Here is a 20,495-nt window from a genome sequence, read left to right on the forward strand (position 1 = left end):
CCACATTATTATTAAGCTAACACTTCTAACAAGATGATTTATTACTGCTTTTTGTATATGAGGCATATTTGATGGAAGCCTGTTTAGATGGTGATTTCTATCCACAAATATTGTGGCAAGGTGCGAAATGTCATGGTCCACACCATCCCCTATGAGGTATTGTTTGTTTTGGTTTGCTGGCCTCACGATTTTGTCTTATAAAAAGTGCCTTGTATGATAAAAGTGCTGGCACGCATGTTTAAGAAATATTACACGCCGGGTTCACAACATGTTACATGCCATATATATAAAAATGTTACACGTCATGTGCTAGCACATGTTATTTTAATATATTTTTATACGCCATGTGCATTAAAAATACATGACGTGTAACAGCTCGGGGCAATGTTTCTAATTTATATTCTAATTTACATAAAAAGTTTCAAAAATTAATGTGTTGTTGCAATGAACCCAATAATATATCTTGATATCATCTCTGCCTTAGAATTTTTTTATCTACGATCAGATGCCAAGAGATAGACTATAGCACGATGACGATGGTACTTAATAAAGAGTTGACAGAGCAGATACAGTTCAAAGAGAGCTTATGACGATAGTGCTTAACAAAGAGTTGACAAATCTGATACAGTTCAAAAAGCTGAGAAAGTTGAGTGAGCTAAAATAATTGAGCATTTATTTCTATTTTCTCTAAGACGGAAGGGAAATATCAAGAGATTAATTTGTCAGGATGCATTTAAAGACATTTTGATCTACTCATGCTTGTTTTTGGGTAAAAACAAATAACTTTATATGAATGGCTATTTTTGAAATTACTTTACGAAAAATGTTATTTTTCATAATTTTTTATTTTTTAATATTGATAGTACATTTGATGTTTTTTAAATTATAAAGATCAAATGTGACATTAACAAAAGCCAAAGCTGAAATCAATGTAAACAATATTAATCACTTTTTTCGCATTCTTAAAAAATACTTATGACACGTTTTTCACCACAGAGAGAACAATTAAGGGAACAATGCTTGTCGTGGATAGATTTTCTTTGATGCAGAATTATACACATCCTATCTTTTGTCTTTTTCACTCATGACTGTATGGTGTATGTATTAGCGGAGGGTGACTAAAGCCTGGAGGATCCTGCCGTAGACTCCGAAGGGCCAAACTTTGAAGAACTAGATTTTCTGTCATTGGGAGATGAAAATGAATAATTATGGAAGCAAATCAAAAAACAAAATAAAATAAATTGGACATACTTGATCATACCTCATCAATACAATATGCACATAGAAAATAAAAAAGGAAAAAACTGTATCCTATCAAATATTAAATCAATATAAAGATACTGAGGTTATAAAGAGTTGCACCTTTGATAGTCGAAAACTGAGGAATTCTTGCTTCTACTGTCATTGATAATGCAAAATATGCTAACAGCAAAGTACAGACAGCAAAATTCAAACCGATCCTTCCCATCCTTTAGATATCTGAGTATGCTAACAAAACTCCTCTTATTATTACAAGGGCTTTACTGCCTCCAACATGCATTGCAAAACTAAACTATTTATACAAGGAAGAAAACTAAGAGTGTTTCACTAATATATATCGCTCTGTTAATAAAAATTTACTGATAGAAACGGTCGAAAGCAAAAGTTTTCAACTTTGAATTGTCAAAGTCTACTAATAAATTTCATCTAGAAATTAAGACCATGAGAGCCTACTTTTTTTTTTAATTATTCAAGCATGGCTTTCTTAGCACTTGCAAGGTATTTTCTATTCTTTGACTTCTTCGTTGGATATAATTTCTCAGCGTCGTCCATCGTGACAAGGTGGAATTAAGAAGCAATGGCAGGGTAGACGTCTCTCTTGGGACAATTTTCTTCTGTCATACAGGACTTGCATTTTGTGTTAAGAGATTTGACTTTGATTTTAATCTGCTGCTTCCTTCTAATGGTCAGTCAGCTTTTGAAAGAGACGATTCACCAATTTTCAACAAAAAATTTCATTGGAAATTTCATTGTTGAAAGTCCCGCTCGCATTGTTGGAAATATATTTTCAATGAAAAATTTTATTGAAAATTTTTTTATGAAAGTTGAAAATGCATTACTTATCATTAAAAATGTATAAGCAATAGAAAATTTTATTAAAAATTATAATCAGAAAATTGTTAGAAATACATTCTCAATAAAATTTTGTTAGTAAAACTTAAATTATTAATGAAATTTCGTTAATAGTTATTATTGGGATTATGTCTATAACAACCACCTTACTTACGGAATTTTTTAAGTAAAAACTATCAATCAAATTAATAAAAATCATTTTGCATTTTTGATGGGCTGAGTGCTTTACTGTTTTGTTCTTTTTCAATAAACTAACTTTGTTACCATATAAAACACAAATTCATTTACATCACCCGAGCTTAACTGATCAGGGTATTTCTCGAAATAACTCATCCAATTGATTAAACATTCAGAAAAAAGCAATATTATATATAAATCTATGCTGAACATGTCGCTATTCAATTCAAACACTAAAACAGAAAAACCCTTGTATAGCTTATTGATTGCGGATGGTGTCAGCGAACTGGCTTGAAAAACTCTGAGCAACAAAGCAATCTTACGTGATATCATTTCCTCTACATGCATGCCTATTTGCTTGGTGATCTCACGAGCAATTCAGAACTCGGTCTTCTCATTCTTAACCAGATAGACTCCAAATTACAAGTAGAATAGTTGTTGCAAGCAATTTTAGTTTTCAGCTAGGAATTACTTTGTCCTGATACTGATATTCTGATCTGGGTCACTCCATCTTAAGTACCTTATTTTGTTTTCACGACTCAATTTCATAGCTGTTGCACTCTTCTCTTTTCTTTCTTTCTTTTTTCTTTTTTGGGATAACCAAAGCTACAATTACATATGCATGATATATTTCAGTCAATCTTGGATTATGGGATTTTAAAACGGTGATTATACCAGGCATATATGCATTAGAAATAATCTCTTGGAACTTTAAGCCATGTGGTCTCCATCTCCTCAACTTGACGTCAGGTTCTTTTGATCAATCCTGGAGCTGCCCTCAGATTCCAACAGGCAAAACTAAAATGGATAATACCAAATTGAATTTTCAAGTCTGTTGAAACAGTTCCATTTAGATTAGAGTCCATTCTTCCTACTTCATCGGTAAGAGATAGTAATCAGGTTCAGTTGGAATCATTTTGTATATAATACCTTAATCTAAATAACATTTACATTAATAAATTCATAAAATCTTAAGATGTGATAAATAAGTTCCTTATTAAATTACAAATAGTTGGGTTTATGGTAAAATATTTCTTTATACTAAGGGTTTATTAGAGAATAAATTAAGGCTAGTATAAATAGCTCATTTAACACTTAGCAGTTACTTTTCATTTTTATGGAAAAAAACTTAAAAAGCGATTGAAAATTGAGAAAAATTCCCTTCAATTGAAAGAATAAGGTAAGATTATATTTTAATTTTATGAAATAATTGAATTTTGCATAATTATTTATTTCATGTTATTTCAACTTTCTAAAAATATTGGCACCGTTTTAGTGACTTTTCAAGGGTATAGTGAGTACCAATGGAAAAGTCTTGGAAAAACAATTTTTAAATGATTTTTGTAGCACCTCATTTAATTGAGTAATTAGAGAGATATTAATTTTTTAAATTGATTGAAATATTATTTTTTATAGTTTTAATAACTCAACTTTAGATCATTGAAATCCCACATTTCATTGACCTTTGTCTCAATTCATAGATGTTTTTGAAGTATAATATCTGGTGGCATTTTAGTCTTAGTGGCTCGTTTAACAGATAAGTGAGATGAAAGAATCATATGATCAAAATATATTAACTGAAACTAAATCTTAGAAATTTTGAGTATTATAATGACAATTTTTAAAATTTTGACATTTTGAACATGTGCATTTTGTAATCTTTTTTATTAAAACAAATTTGTATGTTATATTTTGACATGAATAATTCAAATTGATTTTTATTTCATCATTGGAATTAACTTGGATCAGGCATTATAAGTGCTTAAACTAGACTAAATACTTTTTGAGAATTTAGAATTTCAAAAATTAAAAAATTTCATTTTAATTATTTCAAAATTATTTTTGAACAATATTTGACCAATTTTGCTATAAAATTTTATAAGTTTTAGCTATGTAATTTTTATTAAATTTTAACATAAATAAAATTATTTTCATAAAATTATTTTTCATGTTGTTAGACTTCTATAAAAATCCATTTGATTTGAGGAAAAATTTATGAATATGATATTTACTTCAAATTAGCATTAGATTTCCATCGAAAATTATAAGTGCTACTGATTTTATTTTTTAAGCTTTACTTTTCAATTTTTACGTAATTTTTTATATTTTCTTTTATAAATTAAAATTTTGTTTTTTATTATTGGAAAATGTTTCCAATTTTAAAAAAAAGTCTACACATCTTAAATGCATTAAAATAATGACAAGTTGTGTCTTATTGAGTTATATGTATACTAGTTTTTTATTCTTTTTATATATTTTCTTGAGATATTACGATGTTAGAAAAATCGTTGTTAAATAGTGTAGACTTAACGAATTAGATAAGTAATTTGATATCGTTTCAATATTTCCACACTTGAAAGATTAGTCTCAAATTGAATTTTGTGTTGATGAATTATGCATAATATTTTGTCTTTTGTTTATTAAATCAAGTTAAATATGCAAATATTATATTTATATATATAAATGATCTCTTTGCTCTGGTTTTCAAATGTGATTTGTCCATATATTATTTTCTTGTCTTGAACTCCCAATTATGTTCAGTATATATAATTAATCTATCTATAAGACTGAGTTATTACATCAAATGTCTTGAATTGAATATATGAAATTGGTTTTGTAATAAATGAATAAATGATGTTTTTGTATGTTATGATAATCTGAAAATATATTTTGTTGTGTCATTAATATAACTATGTTCTAACATTGCCAAATAGAGGTTAAACATTAGTCATGCCAACATGTATCTTGTGATAAGAAAAATAGCAAAATGTTCAAATAAATCCGTGAATTGTTCAAGAAAATTCAAATAAGTCAATATTCTTCTATTGTGTTTAATATTTAAGCTCTTATACTTTTACTTTGAGTCAAATAAATCTTTATAACTAATAGTTGACTAATTGAAATTAATCAAAATGTCACTTGTTATTTTATACTCGAGTGATGCTAACATAGCACTAATGTGGAATATGGAAATTGTCACATGGTCATATATATCATCATGCTATATTAGCGTGTTACATCATCATCTATATAACATGTCAGTATATCACATTAGCGCCATGTCAATATTAAGTAGCATTTTGACTAAGTCATCTATTAGTCATAAAACTGATGTGACTCAATATAAAAGTATAAACGCTTATTTGACTCAAAATGAAAAATATAAGAAGTTAATTGAACACAATAAAAAAATAATAGCTTGTTTAAATTTTTTTGAATATTTTAGGAGATTTTTTAAAATATTATGCCATAAGAAATCTATTTCAAACCACACTACTAATTATAGAATTGTGGTTTTTGTGATATTTGTTCTATGTAGTCATCAATTACTTCTCATATATTTTTGACTTATGTGGCTAGAGTTAGTTATGGTTTTCATTCTAATTCTAACCTATGTCACTAGGGTTAAATGTGTCCACAACATATTACAAGGACCACCAAAATTTATAATATTTGTGAAATTATATTTAATTTTGTTATTTAAAAATATAATTTTTAGAGAAAATGTGTTCATGAATGAAATTACAAAATTTTTTTGCTTTGATATCTCTATTATTGATTATGTTGACCTAAATGTTTTAAGTATACTTAATTGAAGGGATATCGATTACTTGCTAAGTATTTGTACTCATTCTTTTATTTTTCTTCATTTTTATATATTTCAATGTTTTTGCTTCTTTGAGAAATTAGATTTGTTTGGCAAGAGTTTTTGTTAGCAAGATTAGTGTTTGTCTTTTATCTTGTATACGCTTGGATGTGAATATTTGATTATAGTTGGTAAAAAATTGTTAACTAGATGAAAATTTTGCTTCTTTCAAATAATTATATATAAAAATTATATTTAGAGATTTAAAATTTTAAAAAATATAAATTTAGAAAAAATTCTTGAAATTACTTTTGAGTTAATATCATATTTATTATCTTACATGTTTATGGATTCTTCTCGTAAAAATGTGATATTATTTATGCCCTAAATCTTTAAATTTGGGAGGTGACACATTTGAAGTTCCATATTTGATCATTGCATTCTTTCATCATTTTGTACTTTCATTGCAATTTTACATTTCGATAAACCTATCATATATATTTCATATGAGTTTTAATGCCTGAGAATGTCAGTGGCACTTCCTGCATGGTACACCCTTTGTTTTTTTCTTATAAATTCAAGTTCAGGCCTGTATGGTGCCTTAAAATTCATATGCTGACAAGTAATTATTAATATCAATGAGTACAAGACTATTGCTAAACTCAAAAAAGATAATTTAGATAATCCACGTAATATAAGATAAAATCCAATTATTGCTTTCTAATTTACTTCCAATCCAAATCATAAACTGAAGACTAAATTGCACCTTGGATTACCTTGCCATCAACTCAGATAATACTAGATACTCTTATGGTTCCTAGCAAAGAAACCACACGTTCTGTTGCTCATAAACAGGTCCCCTTGTGATATATTATATAAATAAAACACCCTTACCCTTAAGATAACCAAGGATTTGTGATTGCTGGAACAATCGCATTATTATATGAAGTTGATAAGTTGCTGCACTAGCTGGAAAGACTGAAACTCAAACAATAGACTTACAGCCTTGAAACATACGCCTAAAAGTTTATGATCGCCTTTATCATAAGCATTGAATACTCAGAAACTAGCACTTAAAAACAGACTGCCAAAAATGTATTGTTTCCTCATTTTTTGTTGGTACAGACTATTGTTTCGACAAAATCAAGAAACTCGTTAACATTATTCCACACCCCTTCCCCCCTCCGATTTCCCAACCTGACACATGATTGAATATAAGTTAGGCAAATCTGCGGACGTACTGAACACTAATAAATCTACAAATCGATGTTCACAACATGATCGATTGTAAGCTGGTTTACACTTGCTCTTCAGCAGGCAACCACTTCCTTAACTCCTTGATAACCAAATCATTGTTATTCTCATATCCCATTACATTAATGTTGGTCCACACAAGGAGAGGAGAATATCTACACTATATAAAAGTTACTTAGACAGAGCAGTGGTCAGTCTTTACACCCTTAGCAGCGAAAGGAATAAGAGAAAGGAAAGCTTATATTTGAAGATAGCAGATTTAATTGTTTAAAGAATATAATTTGGCAGAAAAGTGAAAACATTACAAGAGTTTTACTAGATTTTCATAGATGATGAGCTATGCCACTTCAGACAAGTATAAAAATAAAAGGAAAAGAAAATTTAAACATCTTGAATTACAAGGATAAATTTAAAATCTAATTGCTTAAAAACATAAAAATCTGATTGACATGACTTGCTTGCAATAGATGCAAGTGCAATGTATAAAACATGAATATGTAGTTCGCGTGACTTGCTTGTGAGAGTCTGAAAAATAGTCTAACAATGGAAATAAGTGGACTAAAATATAGAACAAGCGACTGAAGCCGAAAATGTCAAAACGTCTACACTGCTTAAAATATTCAGGTTGCATAAAAAGAATACATATATATATATATATATATATACACACACACACACACACACACTTTCCATAACATTCCCTGCAAAGGCCTATTTTCTCCATTTCCTTGGGCCAAGAATCCAATCAGGCCAGGTGAAATCAAAAGGCAATTTGACCTTATAACACATAGCAGAAATTACATCCCGGAGCTCAGATGCTGCCTGTTCTCTGAAAGAGAAAATATAAGAAGCACCTGATGACAACAAGGTCTGCAAATATGCTGTATGTTTGTTGTGTCCTAAATTTACTTCTTTTTCAATTTTTTTTTTTTTTTTGGTAGAGAGTAGTGTAGAGTGACGAAGGCATTTTGGAACAAAATGCATATTATTGCATCACTAACCAAAATTCTATGGCCAAGTGCCAAGAGATTTTTATGATCTAGTAGTTCTGAAACTAGATACCCTGACCCCAAGCTTGATTTCCCTGTTTTAAAGTTACCAAGAAAATCCATATATAAGAGACTGGCATGAACCAGTTCAGAAAGCTGGCCTTAATTTGGTTAAAAGTCTGATAGGGTAAAGGGCATGACATTTTTATGGCTAGCATTACCATGACTGAGAACTTTTGAACAGATCCTAACTGCTAACCCATCTCAAATATCATTTACACTTTTAATGTCCCGTTAGGGAATCAAAAACACCTAATCAAAGTGAAAGTTGGTCACTAAAAGGTTTTAGGAAATGTTAAATTCCAGAGTCACCCATTTGTCAAAAATTTACGACAATGCAGCAACTTGGGCATAACCTTAATAAAAAGGGGGATCAAAGAAATATAATCCAATTTATAGAACAATTTAAAAACATCCAGATGTATTATAGAACAATAACTTCTACTTTTCACATATCAGGCACCTAGCCACCCACCTTTTCTATAAGAGATAATTTCAGCAAGACAGACATATTAACAACTAAAAACATTACCTTATACCTCCAGATTTAATCATGCTCCCCTGTTACTTTGGGGCCTCTTTGGCCATAATATTCTTCCATTTATCCTTAAGGTCAACTGGAATTCGAGTTGAATGGAAAACATGATGACCAAACTCCAAAATTTTCCTCCAGGGGATATTTTTATTCACTATACTTGAAAATCTACGCACTCCCTCCTGCAGTATAAAAATAGATGGCAATAAAGAAAAAAATTGATGGAACAGAGAAAATTAAATATTGAATTCCTGCTAACTTGTCCATCACATCAGAATTGTCAAAACACATGCATGCCTAGACACCATGGCTTAGCACAATCTAGCAAAAGCACCTATGAGTCTGGTGACTCCTGGCAAGGCACCTTTCTGGGGCATGTGCCTGTAAAGGCAAAAGGCATGCCTCATCTGTTCAAGTTATCTGGCAGTGATTCTTACCAATAGTTAGAAAATAGCATAGGGCAGGACAAGTAGAAACTTTTTGTTAGTCATCAACACTATTAAGGAAACTGTGTGTTTTATGTGAGTGCCTGAAGCTGACAACTTAAAAAATTATTAATTTAATAGGAATGTCCTGTTTAATAAGTTAGCATAGGATGTCAGTGGGAAACTTTTACAAAACACTATACACATCTATAGAAAAAATGATTGGTTCCCCAAGCAGTATATATGTTAACCAATGAAAGTATATGTTTCAAATATATTTAAATAAAGAAACAGATATGTAGCAAAAATAATGTTGAATCGATCCCAAAAGTTAAAGCATAGCATGTTAGCAAATACAAATTATAGAAAAAGGGCCGAGCATATCATCCCTAATCATACCTTCAGCACATCTTCCTCTTCAGCTGTCCAGTGTAATCGCCTACGCTTTTCAGTACCCAATTTTGAACTCACACTGCAACTTAGATGAAAAAATAAGGTAATTTTACTATAGTGGTAGTTAGTTAACAAAAAAACCAAGGCACTAACTATGATCTCGCAACAAACTATAACATGCTCAACATGGATTCTTTTAGCCAAAATGTAAAAACCTTAACAACTTACAATCGCTTGTTTAATTCTTGGCATTGCACAGAGTTTTTTGGTGCTGTAGCTTTTCCTTGTTGGTTCATCTTCTTATCCTTTGCACTAGTACTTGGTTCAGAGGATGGCATCTTTGGTGAAACAACTTTCTGAGGCCACACCTTCTGAGCTGTTCGTTTGGCACGCTTTTGATGCACTACGAGTGTCTCAGTATCCAAATCAGGTAATACAAACTCAAAACTTTCAATTGCAGGCACCCTGGATGTAGCATCACTGGTTATTAGTGCCATAGTAGTTCCAACTGCATTTGGGAGCACTGGCTCTTCCTTGTTCTCTTCTAATACACCTACATTGTCAGAAGTTTCTTTAGTTGATACATGAAGTGCACCTTTCTCTATTTCTAAATGGTTCAAACTAATTGGTTGTATTTGCCATCGATCCTCATCAATTTCGTCATCTTCACTATCAGAAGCATTTTCAATATCCTCGTCTTGTATCCTTTCTCCATCCCCAAAATTTTCAGACCCACAAGCTCTAGAGTTTCTTTCCTCATCAGATTTGCTTATGGACTCAACACCCGGTGTTTCCTCCTGATCATGATGTATTCTCTCATTATTTTTATCATTCAGCCCATTTTCATAATCACCAGTATTTATCTTCCCCGCCACTTTTGACACACTGGCAGCTTTCATGCTTTCTGTTTCATCTACCTGCATTTCCTCATTTCCACCATCCCTCTTCAAACATATAAAGTTTGACAATTCCTTCCTTGCCAACAAAGCTTGCCTTCTCAACTCTTTGGTCCTCGCTAGTTCTCGCTTGTACCAGCAGTAAGGGCAGTAAAATTTACCCATATTGTCAAATTTAGGATTACAATTCATGCACACCTCATGTACAGTAACTGGGCAGCCATTTTCACTGCAAACCAAAACATGACCAGTTCGGCTATTGCATCTAATACAAGACTCTTGTTCTAACCAATCTACAATGATACATTCTCTGCTAGGCCCCGCACCATGGTTTTCTCCTGCACATCTATCCACCTCTTCAACAGAATCAGGAACTACAACATCATCATGATCATCATCAACATCATCATTATTATCATTATCTTGGCTGGAACCAGTACCCTCCGACACTCCACAATCAGTACCATCTACACGATATTCTTCATTAGCTTCATCCTATGGCAAAAGTTTGTTAAACAAGAATAGCAGAAATAAGTCATACTACCCTGACATTTTGACAACATTTAGATTAATCTACATTTCCATGATACATAGAAAACGCTTCAATGCTTAAGGAGGTAAAGCATTTTTGACGTAATTTCAATTTATCGAGGCACAAACAGAGTACGTTCTACTAATTTTATCATTATCTTTAAATACGGCATGATTTTTAATTTTCAAGATTGTTCCTACTCCCTAGTCACATTTTATACAATTACGAAAGAAAAGTTCAAAAATTTAAGCTATTAAGTGCAAAAAGACAAAAAGGAAAATATTCTCTACAGTTTTTTTTCTTTTATGTCGTGGATTCCCGAGAAACAAACAGAAAGTGGAAAAAAGGAGAGGGAAAGGTACCTGACGGAGGAGAGGAAGGGACATGAGGGAGGGATTTGAAGGAGGTATCGAATTGCAAGGTCTGGACTTACAGCCTCGAGATTTCGTTCTCATTCTTTCTTTGAAAATATAAGCCTTCCCCTTCGGCTGTTTTTCTGTTTTTTTGCCGATTTACGAACAACTGGAAACTGGGGAGCGCCTGTTTGTTTTCTGTTCGTTTGAGAATTGAGAGGGAAGAAAACCTGCCTGCAGGCTGGGCCTACGGGCAATGAAAGCATTGGGATTTGCGATCCTGGGCTGCATTTATATCCTGCTTTGGCCCATGTTTAAATTTTAAAATGGGCCCCTATTTCTAATTAAGCCCAACTAAGCTTTTTGTTAGTATTGTTAAAGTTTTTTATTATTTATTTTTCATTCAATGGACACCGGATTTAATTTTTTTTTTAAGACTCTATATGTTATATATTGTGATTTCAGGTCTGTATCTCTGATGTTTTTGTGACCTGAAGAGGTATTTTGAAATGCAGGACATTATTGAACTTAGGTAAATAACAAATTATTAGTGATGGTAAAACTGTTAGTTTTTAAAATAATTAATGGATGGGTGATGGTCCTCTCATTCATTATTTTTTTAGTATTGTTGAAAATGAGTTGCTCTTTCGAAAAGTTGTTGAATTTATTGATAACGGCAAGGAAGGGCAACTTGATTCCATTTGGCATGAGTGTAATGGAGGTTTCTTAATTAGCTCCGCCTATAGACTGATACAAATTCAACGGATTGGAAACTTGTGAGTGGGTAATTTCAAGTGAATTTGACATCTAGACTATACAAAGAAGGTTCAATTTTTTATGTGAACTTTGTTTCATGATAAACTCAATATAAATGAAGAAAAAGATAGTGAAGGATGCAACTTCGTTTCCGATGTCTACATGGTGTTGAATCAGCTTTGCGCTTATTTAAAAACTATCTTTATGCAATAGAGGTTTGGAGTTATTGGTTACATTTTGATATTGATAAGGCAATTTTTTTTTTATTTAGAGATAAAGAATGGTTTTGAAGAAATTATTCTAAGAAAAATAGTTTTATTGATAATGTATTGTGGAGTGTGGAATTTATTATGACATTTTGAGAATTTTGGAAAAAGTAGGAATGCTTTGATTTTCCAGCAACTTGTTTTATGTCCTAGTAGAGTTGTGGAATAAGTCTAAAAAGCTAAAAAAAAAATAATAATATTTTTTACTATTTATCTTTAATTTTTTTTACAAAAAATAAAAAATTAATATCAACCATATGAAATCTAATTTATATTTCGATAGGCAAGCAACATGACGTTATTATCTCTTTTATTATTATTATTATTATATTTTTTTAAAAAATAATAGAATTTACTTTGAGTGTTTTGATCTGTAAGATTTTTTATTATAATTATCATGTTACGATTAAATGATTATACAAATTACCACTAGTTATCTTTTTATTATGACTGTCTCCTATCCTATAATTTATTTACTTACATACTTTTTTAAATATAGATATAAATTTATATGAATATAAAAATAAATGAATTTTTATAAAGATTACAAGTGTCATGATTAATAAATATATATATTCCACCATATGATTTTGTTATTATAAATGAATTGAAAACTTGACAAGTTATTTTGATTTAATGCATTTTGTAATTGTAATAAATAGGGCAATTAATTAATTAACAATTTTATTAGTACATTTTTTGGCCAAATTTTTTTAAAGCAGGACGACCAAAAAAAAAAAAAACATCCGGATGAGAAGAAAAACCAAAGGTAACGGGCGAATTGGGAAACCGCATATAAAATTGACTATTTGACTTTTGCATTTGCAAAGACGAAAAGACTCAAAAACGGCGCCTTTCTTTCCATTTTAATGTTACATTTGCAAAAATCGAATGGCCTTCCCCTGTTGGAACGGAGACGCAGAGCCTCTCTGTCTCTCTCTGAAAAATAGCCGTGAAAAGTTTACCGACAATGCCGCTTGATTCATTCCTCGTTTGAGTCGTTCTTTTTTTTGTTTCCCTTTCAATTTCAAACCCCATTTCTCTTCTGTCTTCCCTTTATTTTCCTTTTGCTCTGTCATTTTGGATGGTGAAGAAAACCAAACGCTTTGACTTTTTACAACTTATAAGTTTCTAAAGGTCGTTTCTTCGCTTTCCTTGAAGTTTCCATTATTTCAAGACAAAGACGAAAACTTGGAAAGAACAGTCCTCAACGGACAATCCATTTTCCTTTTTTTATTCCAAGTGTTCAGGGAAGAATCAATGTTTTTGTGTGGAACATGAATTACCTGTTTGGACATGGGAATTTCACTGTTTTCTTTGTCTGAAACTGAAACTACTCCATGGATGACACGGAAACCAACCATCACATCAACAAAAGCATTGACCTCGGCGACAACCCACCCTTTGTTCGGATTCACTCCCATGCTGAGGTTCTTTCTTTCTTTCTTTCTTTAATTTCTTTGGATGCAAGTTTTTGTGTGTTTTTCTGTTTTTGTTTTGTTGAATGGTGATTTTTGAGAGAAGCAAGGGTATTTGTTGAATAGATTCTATCCTTGGAGGAAAGAGCAGTGCTGCAACTTGAAGATGAAAAACTGGCAAGTGCTGACTCAATAACAACAAAGAAGCATTTCTTTAAAGAGACAACACATTGCAGCGATATAATTGACGTGAAGTGCAACAACAATGTGTGGAATAGCATCAGGATTGTTGTCTTCTCTACCAAACTTAATATTCTTATGATTTTTGGCCCTGCAGCCATCTTTGTCGAAAAAGCTTCTGGTTATCATGTGAGTTTTCTCCTCATTTCATTCTCTGCCATTATTTCCCATATCATAGATATACTGATTGCATGATCATTTTATTTTTTAATACAAATATAAACAATAGTTTTGAAGATTTTAAATTTTTATATGTGTCTGCTTTACTTTTATATGCATGATAATTATGTTAAAATTGATGTCACATTTTAATCAATTATGATTTTGCTTTCTATAATTGGTTTTGCTTTATAGCAACATCTAGGAAACATAAGCAAATTGGGAAAGAAATTAGTAACAACCAAGCGTAGCCTTATTTTTTCAAGTGTGTTTCAGGGTCTAGTTTTTCCTTTGAGCTTGTTGGGGATCATACCACTGGCCGAGCGGCTTGGCTATGCTACAGAGTAAGCTTCACTGCTCTCTCATTTGTATCATTTTTTTTTTGTTCACATGTAAAGTTCTGTGATTTCTTGACTTGTTTGATTCTAGAAAACATCTCTGTCGGTAATGGATATTCCAAACACTGCTGCTTCAGCAAATGAATTGAACCCTATAGTATTTGTCTAAAAGTGTCAAAAGGTTCATTTACTGATTTTTTATGAGGAGGAGAAATTAGTTTTGCTCCTTGGACCATTTGTTGAATTGTGGCATGCACCTCCTTCTAAAATGCACTTCGTTTATGCTGCAATTATGTGGATTGATCAGTGCCTAATACAGATGGGTTATTTTTTATGTAGGCAGCTGGCTTGTTTCACTGGACCCACAGGTGATTTTTTTTTTTTTAATTTGAATGTAGTTTCCCTCTTTTCCATTCTTTAGAAGTAACCATTCAAATATATACAGCATCAAAGTTTTGGTTTATATCAATATGCCAGATTTCATTAGTGAGAACCTATGGCCTCTACATTTTAAGCTTTAAGGGTTGATAGTGAACAAGTATAGAGGATAACAATTTCAAAATGATTGGAAATCATTCATGAATTCAGTCACTTTTTGCAGTTATGAAAAACTGATTGAAATCCAATGACTATGTGAAACTTTTCTTAAACAACCTTCCTATCAAATGCAATTTTGCATTTTCAGTGAAGCATGAATTAGAAAGTATGGTCATCTGCCTCATTATAGGGATAACTGAAATATCCAAAACCTAACAGATGTCACATATTAACCTGAATTTCTTCTACGACTAACTAATTTGCATTGCAATAACTTCTTGTACTTTGAACTGAGCTTTGCAGTTGGTGGGCTTTTAAATGCTACTTTTGGAAATGCAACTGAGTTGATCATATCAATTTTTGCGCTGAGAAATGGCATGATTCGTGTTGTTCAACAGTCACTACTGGGCTCAATTTTGTCCAACATGTTGCTAGTGCTTGGTTGTGCGTTTTTCAGTGGAGGACTTGTCATTATGAAGAGGGAACAAGTGTTCAATAAGGTATGTTGACTCTGCTTAACGCAGTTAAATTTTAGATCAAGAAATAAAGCGCTTACTTACTTTTTTGTTATTTGTTGTACTTTTTTAATTTGTTTGGGAAAGGATTGAATAATGCTAATGTTCCTAATAGGCAACTGCTGGAGTGAACTCTGGGTTGTTGTTGATGTCAGTCATGGGACTGTTATTTCCTGCTGTTTTGCACTCTACACGTACAGAACTGCATTTTGGGAAGTCTGAGTTGGCTCTTTCAAGGTTCAGCAGCTGTGTCATGCTTTTTGCATATGCTGCCTATCTCTACTTTCAGTTGAAGAGCCAGAAGAAACTATATGATATAGTCAAGGACAATGAGGTTGGTCTTGATTAGAGTTGTTACTTATGTGCTGTTATCTTGGCTCTAAGACATGATTTACTGAACTTGATCCCAGTAAGCATTGATCCTTTAATAGCTTTGGCTAATTGAATTTGCCTCTGTAACAGAGGAAAATTTTTTGGAAAGCATAAATGGTCTTGAATCCTTATTTTAGTTTTTCTTGATCTTCTTGGATCTTTCATTTATAGCATATCTGATAGATGTCATGATCTTCAGGGAGAGAGTGAGACTGAAATTTCCGATGATGATGAAGCTCCTGAGATCTCCATGTGGGAAGCAATAGTATGGCTATCTATTCTGACTGTGTGGATTGCAGTACTCTCAGAATATTTGGTTGATGCCATAGAGGTAATTTATCTTCCAGTTACCATATCAAGTCCTGTATTGCATGATTAGTGACTTGGTATGACTTTGACAATGACCAAGGTTTTTATGAGGAAAGTTTGTGGTTTCTTCTTTAGATGAAAGCTCTGTCCTTTCTGCCTTGACCAATCTGGCTAACATTGAACTTGGTAAAATGAAATGGTTGAATAATTGAAAAATGAGATTATTCAGGAATATGCATTGAATTTCTGATAGTAGATTTATAATTAAAAAAGTGTTTGTGATTATTCCAGAAGAAATGAAACAAAAGATAGGGTAGAGTTAGGACAGCTATTGTATGAGGTCTACCCAATGCTAAAGGCAGAGGCACATAGTAGATTGATATGAAAATCATGAGCTGTCCCTCAATAAATTCAGTTGTTGCTGATACCTTCTTCTTGGTTACTTCTTCTCCTTCTCCCATAACCCAAGCTCATAGAAGGAAGAGATAACATTTGCTTACTCAGGATTGGCCTGTAATTGTAGTCTGTTGACTCTGTTCTGAATTGTGAGATTGTAAAAGTAGCTTTCAGAAAAAAATTTCTGAAGTGTCCAAGCTTCCTTTTTTCTATTCAATATAAATTTAGATGTTTTCTCCACATATCATACGAGGTGCGGAATTCTAGTATTATGCTAGTAAAAGTTTATAAATTACAAGGTATGTTGTGCTTTTTGAACTGCTCTTACAATGTATATGATTGCTGTTTTCAGGGAGCATCTACTACCTTGAAAATTCCCGTAGCATTTATCAGTGTTATCTTGCTGCCCATTGTTGGAAATGCTGCAGAGCATGCAGGTGCTATTATGTTTGCCATGAAAGATAAACTTGTAAGTATGTCCAACTGTGGTAAACTCTGCGTAATTAATTTGTTAGCATAATCTTCAGCAAGACAAAATCAATCTCTTGTGCAGGACATTTCTTTGGGAGTAGCAATAGGCTCATCGACACAGATAGCCATGTTTGGGGTAGGTGCAAACTTTATACAAAGTCATGCAACTTATTATCAATTGAAGATGCATGTTAATCTCCTCATAAGGGTCATCTTGTGCTTTCTAATTTTGGTATTATCAGTTATACCTCAGTTGTTGGTACAAATGGACAGAAAAAGCCCTTGTTATATACTTTGTTTCCTTTATCAGGAATAATGCAAAAATTAGGGAGGAATGTACTAAATTTTTCCTGGTGCGGAAGTTATTAGTTCTTACGAAAGCAACTGCAGATCAAACAATAGGACTCAGCATAATTTTTTTTAGCTGCTGAACAGGACCCCTTATAATTGATATCGTGTTTGCCTCTGTTTGAGGCTAAAACTCAAAAAATTTTGTACTAGTTTTCTTGATGAGCTTTTTTATTCCCAAAGTGAGACTTTTGGCCATCTTTTCTTATCCCTTAGAAGCCGTTTAGTTACTAAAAGAATTAGTAAACTTCAAAGAAATGACTATTAGACAATATTTCACTCCTACACACATAGCAAAAAGGAATTATTGAAGAATGAACGTTCTTATCTAATTAGTAGAAAATATGCTATGTCTTAGTTGTATCCTACCAGGCTTTGTTCTGTACTTCAAGGCAAGGCAAGGTGGAGAACTGAACTTGCAAAAATTGCAAAGACACCTGCCTCAGTTGTCATCATCATTAGTCAACCATTTACAAGAAGAAAAAAAAAAGGATAATAGCCATGAAGAATTAGTTGTGCTTGAGTAATTTCTGCCTTTCATTTTTATAATGTTCTATTCATATTTCCAGTGACATATGTGACTTTTGCTTCCTCATTGTAGATTCTTAATATATTCTTGTAATGACTGCAGATTCCGTTTTGCGTCATAATTGCATGGATCATGGGGCAGCCTTTGGACTTAAATTTTCAACTTTTTGAGACAGCTACGCTTTTTCTTGCTGTGATAGTGGTGGCTTTCATGTTGCAGGTTTGCTATTTCAGAAAATTGGTCTTCTAGAACACATGTAAATATGGCAGTATTTTCCTGTGCCTGCAGATAGCAGAAAAAAACTATCTTGTACAGCCCCTATTTGATCTTGATAACGAAGAGTGTGGAACATATTTAGATGTGAACATCTTAAATCCCTTAGCCTTGAAACAATTTCTTACCAAGAAATAACTTTTCGAAAGATAAAATGTGAAAGATTTTTTATTTTCTGCAATTAAACTGTTTCAATTTTTCCAGAAGAGACCTCTGTTTATCATGGATGGTTCTTAATTGTTAGTTCTGCTAACCGTGCAGGAGGGCACTTCTAACTACTTTAAAGGACTCATGCTCATTCTTTGCTATCTGATAGTAGCAGCAAGTTTCTTCGTGCATGCAGACATTGATGCAGTCAGTAAGTTATTCTTCCCTTCTACTGTCATTTGGTCAAATGGAAGCTCAAGTACTTTTGATAAATTTTATACTTTGGACATGGTTTTCAACTCTAATTTTTTTTCATTTTTTACTTGCACTAAATTGATCCATTGTATCATATTTACCATTGTCTTCAACCTACATGCAAATATAGAATGTCAATTTTATTTCACGTAACTTTTTAACCAGTGAAACTGCCACCACAGTTACGCATACACAAATGATGTACATAACTTGATCTACATGTGTTTTAGCAGTGGACAAACCCCACAAAAAGGGAGAATAAAGGAAGTAGTTCCATGTGGTGGACTGGCCAAGTCAACTGGTACTTTCAATGAGAAGGAAGATGGTTTTTCCCTGTAGAACTTATTGTCTAATAGAAGGTTCAAAGATATACATCTGCCTAAGTGAAAGGTTTGTTTTGTCCATGTATAGTAAGCTGAAGAAGTCCACTTTCTAATTTTAGCTCCATAGATAGTGCTGCTTGGTGCACTTCCTTGCAAAGACAGCCACTGGATACTTTCTTCCTCCTTGGCCAAAGGTTGCTTTGTAGGAAATGGTTGCATAGATGTTAGCTTTACATTGTAATTTAGAGATTAGGACTAGCACGTGCCAAATTTAGGAAAATCTGAAGAAATACACAGTAAAACTTCATCTAACTGAGATATTTCATGGGCTTGTTTGAATTTTTTTTTCAATTTTTGCCCACTTTTTGTCTGCATACCATCTGGCAAGGTCTATGTTAGATAGATGTTTATCTGCGGTCTATTGCACTGACATGAATTGTATTAAGCCATGTATCAGAAGAGAAAAATTATCTAAATTTGCTATTTCTCTACTCTCATCTCTTTCTCTCCCTTTTTCACATCCAAGTTCCACATTATTTCTCCTAAGGCACTACTTAGATGGGTAAGTAACTTGAGTTTTGACTGGATATTTAGGTGAATATTTAGCTCATTTGGTGAGACAGCAGAACTTGATATATGTTTTTACTATGAAATCAGCAGAGTAGCCGATGCACATCAGTGGAACCAAATAGTTGAGACAAAAAACATTAACTATAAGTAAATGATAACCTAGATAAACATTAAAATAGCTGCTTTTCAAAGTTCAGCATTTAACTTTTCAACAAATTTGAGTAATGTTTCTATCAAGCTCTGTTAATTAGAACTGATCTGAGATCTTTTCTTCTCTGCTTCTAGAAGTTTTGTCCTAGAATATTGGAGCCTGAGGTAACAAGGACCATATTCTTGACTTGAGGATGGTTATTACAGAAAGTGACAGTGAGAGGAAAATCTGGTTAAAACCAATTTCGTGATCTCAAATCTCATATCTTTGGTTCTTGTTTTCTTGTTCTGGAACCTGGAGGTGACTCTCCATGTGGCATGTGCCTGCAACTTGAACTGCTGGTATCTTACCATGATAAGGACAAAAGAGAAGTAAATCTTTTCAAACCAACCCATCGATTAAGATTTGCATCAGACCTGAAAGGGTCTTATTTTGCCTTAATAGTTTTCAATGTCTCATGATTCAGCAGTATTTGTTTCTAATACTCTGTTCTCCCACAGAACAAAACCATACCCAAAAAGGAAGACAAGCAGCGATCCTTTACATATCAATGTACACCACTAATGTGGCATCATCGATTCTCTAGCCGAAGTACATTAGGAATTGAACCATCAAAAGGACAATCAATCTTCCCTATCCTTCTCTATCCAAGTGTGAAAGTATTGAAGTTATGTCACACAGGATAACCAGGAGACCAGAATTTTGTCAACACTCAGTATTAAGTTAAAAGTATTAGCCTTAAGAAGAATTCAACGGTTATAATTAAATTGGATCATTAAACTGACTTTGAAAATAGATCCTTAATCTTCT

General features: G+C 32.5%; 2 protein-coding genes across 4 annotated transcripts; one reads left to right on the forward strand and one right to left on the reverse strand.

Moving 5' to 3' along the window:
• Positions 1 to 7,668: 7,668 nt before the first annotated feature.
• LOC110409043 (Homeodomain-like superfamily protein) lies at positions 7,669 to 11,546 on the reverse strand. Of its 3 annotated transcripts, XM_021418258.2 has the most exons (5): positions 11,322 to 11,546; positions 9,760 to 10,922; positions 9,538 to 9,616; positions 8,711 to 8,895; positions 7,669 to 7,958 (listed from the first exon to the last, which is right to left on the reverse strand). In XM_021418258.2, exons 1-4 carry the CDS (start codon positions 11,412 to 11,414, stop codon positions 8,743 to 8,745), a joined length of 1,488 nt encoding a protein of 495 aa, XP_021273933.1. In that variant the 5' UTR covers positions 11,415 to 11,546; the 3' UTR covers positions 7,669 to 7,958; positions 8,711 to 8,742. The 3 variants fall into 3 exon arrangements, with proteins under 3 accessions (XP_021273933.1, XP_021273934.1, XP_021273931.1); XM_021418259.2 differs by having other exon boundaries at positions 7,669 to 8,895; positions 9,538 to 9,610; XM_021418256.2 differs by having other exon boundaries at positions 7,669 to 8,895.
• A 1,698-nt stretch (positions 11,547 to 13,244) lies between these two features.
• On the forward strand, positions 13,245 to 19,436 carry LOC110408883 (vacuolar cation/proton exchanger 3-like). The gene is made up of 12 exons (XM_021418012.1): positions 13,245 to 13,764; positions 13,879 to 14,121; positions 14,428 to 14,495; positions 14,829 to 14,857; positions 15,330 to 15,526; positions 15,657 to 15,875; positions 16,113 to 16,244; positions 16,971 to 17,087; positions 17,172 to 17,225; positions 18,069 to 18,185; positions 18,501 to 18,597; positions 18,875 to 19,436. The coding sequence occupies exons 1-12, from the start codon at positions 13,675 to 13,677 to the stop codon at positions 18,901 to 18,903; spliced, it is 1,392 nt and encodes a 463-aa protein (XP_021273687.1). The 5' UTR covers positions 13,245 to 13,674; the 3' UTR covers positions 18,904 to 19,436.
• The last annotated feature ends 1,059 nt before the right edge of the window (positions 19,437 to 20,495 follow it).

This window comes from Theobroma umbraticum, unplaced genomic scaffold, assembly GCF_002168275.2.
Source record: "Theobroma umbraticum cultivar Fairchild unplaced genomic scaffold, ASM216827v3 scaffold_44.0, whole genome shotgun sequence".
Classification (NCBI taxonomy): Eukaryota; Viridiplantae; Streptophyta; class Magnoliopsida; order Malvales; family Malvaceae; genus Theobroma; species Theobroma umbraticum.